Source organism: Zingiber officinale, chromosome 7A (assembly GCF_018446385.1).
Source record: "Zingiber officinale cultivar Zhangliang chromosome 7A, Zo_v1.1, whole genome shotgun sequence".
In the NCBI taxonomy this organism is placed as follows: Eukaryota; Viridiplantae; Streptophyta; class Magnoliopsida; order Zingiberales; family Zingiberaceae; genus Zingiber; species Zingiber officinale.
Genome location: NC_055998.1, coordinates 118,857,640 through 118,865,761, shown reverse-complemented (window position 1 = coordinate 118,865,761; position 8,122 = coordinate 118,857,640). Strand labels below are relative to the sequence as shown.

General features: G+C 36.1%; 1 protein-coding gene across 1 annotated transcript; it reads right to left on the bottom strand.

Annotated features, from left to right (window-relative positions):
- Positions 1-4,037: 4,037 nt before the first annotated feature.
- Positions 4,038-7,796, bottom strand: LOC122002200 (receptor-like protein 19). The gene is made up of 2 exons (XM_042557284.1): positions 6,242-7,796; positions 4,038-6,133 (listed from the first exon to the last, which is right to left on the bottom strand). The coding sequence occupies exons 1-2, from the start codon at positions 7,761-7,763 to the stop codon at positions 4,326-4,328; spliced, it is 3,330 nt and encodes a 1,109-aa protein (XP_042413218.1). The 5' UTR covers positions 7,764-7,796; the 3' UTR covers positions 4,038-4,325.
- Positions 7,797-8,122: the final 326 nt, after the last annotated feature.

Sequence of the window (8,122 nt, the reverse complement as noted above, 5' to 3'; positions counted from 1 at the left end):
ATTGAGAGTAGGGGTGGACTTTATATCGTCTAGCTTTCTCTCTCCTTGAATCCATTTCTTTGGTAGCATAAGGTGTCAAAGCAGCATACCATTTTGAGGCTTCCTCCCTACGGTTAAAGAACCATTGAGATACCTTTCTTTTGGTATTATCAATTAATCTGTTTATGGGAAGTTCACGTGTATGCTTGAACAAAGCATTTAAACTCTCTACACAATTGGTGGTTAGCATCGTGTACCTTCTTCTACTAAAGTGTGCATTAATCTATCTTTTAGTGTCAATGTTCTAAAGCCACTTATGGACATCTGGATGTTTTTCAAGCATGAACTCATTATGAGATAATATTGTAATGTTGTGTTTGCTCGTGCTGCTGCCCAAAACAAGCCCAAAGCTGACCTACTACCAGTATCTGTTACCATATTGCAAGACATGTGGTGGCAACAGAAAGCATGATGGGTGGTTGGGTAGACTTTCCTTATTGCTGATATAATGCCACGATGTTTATATGATAATATACTCATTGACTATGCATCAACAACAAAGAATCTCTATGTATAATTCAAAAATCACTCCCATGCAGAACCACATTCAACTTCAGTGATGCCAAAGGCTACTGGGAGGACATTGTCATTAGCATCAATTGCTATAGCTATCAACAACACACCGGGATACTTCCCTTTTAGATGTGTGACATAAATTCTAATTAATTTGCATAGATAAGACCTGAATACTCTTCTAGAAGCTTCAAAACTCTCAAAATAACGTTGGAATTGATTATCCACATTCTTGTGTAGTGTCACATAGCTTTCAGGATCCCAGACTCTTAACTCATGCAGATATAGTGGAAGATCTCTATATACTTGGTCATAATCTCCAACGACTTTCTTCATCGCTTTCTCCCGGGCTATGTATGTTTTTCTGTATGATATAGTCACTCCAAACCTAGCTTTTATATATGATATAATCATACTTGATTTGTACTGTTCGTTAGCAAGAAATTACTCTTCAACAAAAGATGCTACAAAGGAGGAAGAGCATGCTTGGTGATCAACACTTTCCCTAATAATGCCACATTGGTGTTCCTTTACATATTTTGTAACAATGAACTCTATATCCCTCTGGGCAACTACTCTCCATCTACATGGTTGATTGAAGTAGATGACTTTTACTTTATTTTTTCGAGTGTCAACTGGATTATATCTCATATGTTTAACAATGACATGTTTAACAAGTGCATTCTTGAACTCTTGTCGAGATGAAAAAAATCTATCCAACACAAAATTCATGCTCATCTGTTGCCTCTTCAATTGACCTTTGGAGAAATCGAGAATTTAGAATATATGGATCATCAACTATTGGGAACTTCTCCTCTAAGTCACTGTACTACTCTAGGAGAATTTTATATTGTTCAATCTACATATCATCAGCTAAGAATTCTTGTACATCTTGTATTGCATTGTAATTCCTCTTCAATTTGGGTATAATGCTCTACCTCTTCACTCCAAGTAAGCTCAAAGTAATCAACAAGTGTTGTACAAGGATTCAAAACCTCATCTTCTAGAATACTTGCTTCTGCATTTAAAGCAAATGTTAAAATGCTGCTTGTATTTTTATTTGTGTTCTGCACACCACTATTCTCAGAAGATGATAGAATATTTGTTCTGGATAATTCTCCTACATTAGCTCTACGTCCTCTGCAAGAATTTGCATCAAGCGTATTCCATATCTAGAGAGAATTTCTTCAGTAATATGATCATCCATGATAAAAAATTTAAAAACTAATTTAGCAAAGTTACGTCTACATAATCAACTGCTGTTGTACATATTAATATAGCAAAGACCAAGTAACGTTAGATATGGTGTACATTAGATTTTCGTAATTTATTAGTGGTGGTGACAGAATCTGACTGATAGGCCTAGGGTTTTTGTAATTTTACATATTTTCAACCACTACGAAGGGTTGAGCAAGGAAAAGGTATATATGCTGTAAAATCTAAGTTTTAACTAAAGATAACGTTGGGCTTGATATCATCCCATATCAGGCCCACGTTGGACCTGATATTGGATGATATTAGACTCGCATTGAAGCAGAAACTTCTCGTAACGTTGGACAACGACTGAGAGCCCTAAATAAGCAATGGATAGCACAATTTAACTCCTTGCAACACCAGAAACTCACAACATGTTAAATGGGTGTAATCAAACATATTTAGGTCGATCAGTGGATTTTGGTCAAAACCCATTGATGGATCTAGGTTAATTGGATTTATGCAAACTCCAGATAACTACGATGGGTTGAGCGATGAGAAAGTAGATATGGTATCAAACCAAAATTTTGACCAACAAAGAAAGTGGGTCTGATATCATCGCATATCAGTTCTACGTGCTGATACTTACCATATCAACCTAACTTGCATGAGCAACGTCTAGCTTAAATCTAGCATCACATTAGAGCACCTTGCAAACCAATTAAGTGATGAAGTACATCATATTACAGGCGTCGTTCAATATTAATTCCCCACATATCCAATAACACCATAAACACGATTTTTTTCATCACATTTTGCTACAAAAGTAATTTTTTTTTAACAATACTAACCTATTTTACAGTAGTAAATTTATACATAAATTGATAAATCTTTATCTGTCTTCTTCTATTAATTTCACTCCTGCTAGAAATTTGTCAATCAACGCTGAGGATGCTAATCGTTGTTATCCTTTGAACTCGTCTCGTGCAATCCCGCTGATCTTCACGAGGACGTATGACAAGCGGAGGAGGTTCATGATCGTTTCATGTTTATAAGACCAGAAAGAGGAATGGAGGAAGAGAGAGGGTGAGAGCACGTGCATCCGAACTATAAATTCATTTACAATTAAAAAAGTAGTTTGGATGCTTGGAAAATGATGAATTAGAAGCAACGGTTGGCGAGAGGGTTAAAAGGGGAATTGTAATTTTTTTGGTGCGTTCTTTGGTAAAAAGAAAACTATGATATATCTTTTGATAAATAATATATTCTACCTACGCTTTTTGGTAAAGTGCTGTTTTCCAAACTTAACGAAGGTTAGTTCTGAAAAATATTTTTTCCTAGAAATTCCTTTCGAAAAGGTTAGAATAAGACTTTTTCATTGGGGGAAGATTCATTGTTTTCATTCTTAAATTATAAAATAATAGAATTTTTGATAATATAACAATATTAAAAGAGATTTTTTATATATATTTATGAGGTGATTTTTAATACTTTTGGATAAAGAATGAACACACATTACACGAAAATTAATAAGTAATTACAAATTAATTGGTTATGGATTTTATTCTATTGGGTTTGTGACCCATTAATCATGATGAATTATCAAAAATGTCCATGTGACATTTTATTTTATCGATCAATAACGTTAATAAATCTAATTGCGTAATTGAGATATATTACAAACATTATCTAGAGATTTCATGAAATCAAATCTAAATTATTTAAGATTATTAGTTTAATTAGCTAAATTTAGTCCAGACATATTTGAATTCACGAAGGGAGTCTATAAAATTTGCATTCTATTTTATTTTTAAATTCACAAAGATGAACAACTTTTGCTTCACGAAAACTAGTGTGTTGCCTGCCTAGTCACAGAAATAATTTTAGTCAACAGAAATAATTTTAATTAACAGAATTCATAGTGTTTTTTTTTTTTTTTGATAATTCAGGTATTAATCCTGAAATTTCCCAAAAGCCACCGGATAATTTCGGAAACCCTCATGAAGGCCCATCCAAACAATAAGTGTCTTAGTTTATCGTTTCACTAGAGTAAAAGTTTTACGCAGTTAGGATTTAAACTTTAGATGCTTAGTTAATTATTTGGGGACCTTATTGTTGCACGGGGCGAATCCGTAGCCTTTTCAGAATCATGACTTACGATGGAGGTGATAAAATCAAATGAAATTTATAGCTCGTTTAGCTTCTGATTACCCATATCAATATTTATTGCTAGGATTCAGACAGACAAAAATTAATCCACGTTTTAGCACTCATTTATTTCTTGCATGCAGTTGTTTTTCTTCATTTCTGTCCTGTAACAATTTTTCATAAACCTGATTGCATCTATGTCGGGTCATCGATATAATACAAATATCATCAGGTAAACTGAAAAGTGGAACAATGTCCCAAATGGTTCTACAAATACATAACAGAAGTTTGCAAATACTTTCTATTTCACACAGCACCATTATTCATATTCTAGCTAGTAGAGCAGCATACAAGTTGGAGTGTTTCTCTTTGATAGGGAAGTACAATCAGCAAATTATAAGGCTTTCAAGTTCATCTTTGCCACTTGGTCTTCACCTTCCAAACTTCACTGCGAGTTGCACATAGATCCAGTCGTAAATCCTGTCCGCCATCTGGAAGAGAGCAATTCTGATGGACTTTTTCATGATCATTGCGCCCCAATATGCCCAAAATCCGATTATAAATCCCATAGCAATGAAGGCATAATCCAGAACTTTTTCAAGCTTGCTGCCATTACCATCATCATCATCTCTTGCATGAAGTGGACCTCGCTGGGCTTCATCACTAGGACACTCGGGTAGTGGCCAACCACAAAGGTCCTTGTTGCCAGCGTATATCGCAGGGTCATCGAAGGTTAGAAATTGATTCCCGGTTGGGATTCTTCCGGACAAGTTATTGAAAGAGAGATTCAAGTGACTGAGAAAGTTTAGAGCAGATAAGTTGGAGGGAATTGTGCCAGTGAGATTGTTCATTGACAAGTCAAGAGAAAATAACTCTGTCAAAACGGCAATGTTTTCAGGAATTGTACCAGTCAAGTGATTGTTGGACAAGCTCAGGAAATGCAAATCACGAAGCATCATTAGCTCGTTTGGGATTTCACCAGAAAGATTATTATGCGATAGGTCTATGCTGGTCACGAGGGAGAGAATTCTAATGTATTCATAGGTTGATCCTTTGGCAGTTATTAGGATCTTATCCTTTGGTCTATAAGAGCCCATAGGTGCCATTGCACATTGAAGATTATTATCATGGCATGGGTTAGAATTGGTATAATCTTGAAACATAGCCCTGAAATGTCCTACAGATGAAGGTATTTTACCAAATAATTTATTGAAAGAAAGATCCAAGACCTTAAGAGAAGCGAGGTATCCTATATTTACTGGAATGACACCGGTGAAAGAGTTTGAACTCAAACGCAAAATTTGTAGAGAAGTGAGATATCCAACCCATGTTGGTATTTTGCCCGACAATTTATTTTCACCGAGATCAAGAGTGATTAACAATTTACATTTTTTTAGGAAAGAAGGAAATTGCCCAGAGATACTATTATTGTTCAAATGTAGATACTCTAATGCATGAGGAAATGAGTTTTGACAATGTGGGAATGTACCAGATAAGTGATTGTTAGACAAATCAATGAAAAATATGGAAGTTAAATTACACAAGAAGGGTGGAAAACTACCATTTATATGGTTATTAGACAACACTAAAATTTGAGCGGAGTCTGTAATCGCTAAGTTCGTTGGAATTGACCCTTCAAATGAGTTGTTTGAAAGATCAGTAAAAGGAGAAAGAGTAGAAGGTATTAGACCACTCAAATTATTTGAACTTAAGTCAAGATATTGAAGCCTAGTGTTTGGAATGAAGTTTGAGAACCAGAGTGGAATTGTTCCTGAGACTCCTACTCCAGAAAGATACAGTGAATCCAAACGCATTTGGGATTGAATCCATGAAGGAAATGTACCTCCCAAATGACAGGAACTCATATCAATTTCATAGGCATGAAAAAGGGGATGCCAATCATTTGGTAGAATCACATTCAAGGAGTTAAAAGATATATTCAAATACGACAAGCTTGTAAGTTGAGAAAAGTGAGCTTCAGTCATGTTACCTTGCAGAGAATTTGAGGAGAGGTCCAGTTCCTCTAATTGAGCTAACAGTCCAAGGTTGGATGGAATAATTCCACTCAAATTATTGTCAGCAATGCGTAAGTATGATAACGCTGCTCCTTGTGGACAATTAGATAAGCCATCAAGTAGATTTGCTAACTCTCCGATGATATTGTTTAATGACAGATCTAGCATCCATAGGTTGCATAGGCGGCCAAAAGTCTTTGGTATTTCTCCAATTAAGTAGTTTTCTGATACATCCAAATAACTCAAGTTAGAAATTCTGTCAATCGTTATTGGTATTTCTCCAGTTAAGTGATTCTCTGATACATCCAAATACGACAAGTTGAAAATTCTACCAATCGTTGTTGGTATTTGCCCAGTGAGAAGGTTGGCGTGTAAATCTAATTGTAGCATCTTTTCAAGACTCCCCAAAGTGTTTGGTATTTCTCCAGTAATCTTATTTTCAGACAAATCCAAAAACTTCAAGTAAACAACATTACCAAGACTCTCTGGTATCGATCCTGTGATATTGGTTCTGCTCAAATATAGAACTTCCAAGTTTGTGAGGTTTCCTACGTTCGATGGTATCTCTCCTGTTATATCATTTCCAGACAAATCAAGATACTCCAAATGGATAAGTTTCCCTATTGTTCTTGGAATATCTCCAGTTATTTGAGTGTAGAACATACTTAAGTGTCTCAAGCTTGTGTAATTCCCTAACATCTCTGGGATTCTCCCATAGATGTTATTATTGTCTAAATTTAAGAACTCCAGTCGGCGCGGAAGGATGGACAAAATTGTTGAAATTTCTCCAGATAATAAGAAATTCCATCGCAAATCTAAATATTGCAACATTCTGCTAACATTCTTCAGAATTGTAGAAAATTCTCCTGCTATTTGAGTTTCGACCAAAACTAGCTTCCTCAAATTATGCAGAGCTCCCAAAGCAACTGAAAGTGCCTCGGCATCAAACAACCCCAAGCATCCAGATAGATCGAGGTGTTCAAGATTACTGGCATGAGACAACCACCTCAACATGGAAGCGCTGATGTTCCATTCATACCCACTGAGATCGAGCCTGGTGAGGGATGTGAGGTTAAATGTGGGTAATGAAGGTGGAACACACGGCAGACTTGCATGCCTCAAAAGCAACACTTGTAGAGTAGGAATCAAATTAATTTGGTGGAGCCAATTGGTTGCTTTAGAGAGGTTGACACAACTCATGTCGAGATATTGTAGAGAATTTAAGTTGGAGAGCCAACTCAAGTTGTTTGAGAATAGAGTACTTGGAAATGTATAACAATTTCCAAGGTCAAGGTGTTGTATGTGGGAAAGATTCCCTAATACAGGAGGAATTAATCCATAAAAAAAGGCATTGGAGAGGTTAAGGTATTCCAAGCGCACAAGTGAGGCAATCATGTGGGGCACATGCGAATATGAGAAGTTATTAAAGCTCAAATCCAAGTATCTCAAGTGCTTCAGTTCAAACAGAGAAGGATTTACCTTGCTCGCACCAATACTGACCCATGGATTATATTCATAGTCATAGACAAAAATAATCTCCACCCATGGATTATATTCATCGGGATAGTGAAGGTCAAGCCTCGTGACATAACCAGTAACGTTGTCGCAAGCAACTCCTCTCCACTTGCAGCAATCATAGCCGGTCCATGAAGATAACCACTCGCCAGGATCATACATATCGCTCTTGATGGCAATCAAAGCTCTCCTTTCACTCTCTAGGCAGGTGTTCCCCTTGTTGGCATGTAGAGAATCATCACAGTTTGCTCTATTGCTCAACAGTATTAAAGCGACAAAGATAACTATAGCATGCTTTGAGGAACTAGAAATCGCCATGAAAGCCCAATTAAGAGTCATTCGTAAGTTGATTCTCTCGCTAGGAAAGAGGGGAAGAAGATGTGAGTTGGAGGGAATGCAACACTTAGTTTGCATATATATAAGTTGTCTTAACCGTGTGAAAGTGTATCAATATGCTTGGTTTCGATTGGAAAATTAGATGACTTTATTCGTGATAGTCCAAGTCAAGTTAGAAAATGTCGTCATTTTCATAATCAATGGTCACCTACTGCGACGACTGATCGATGAACAAGTCAATTTATTTTATTAATACAAATTTTCGTTTAAAATAGGAAAATGGACATTCAATTTTTAAACATTATGAGAAGTCCCTAATTACTCTTGTTATCATTTGATTTGTCTGACTTCCTCGAACGCAA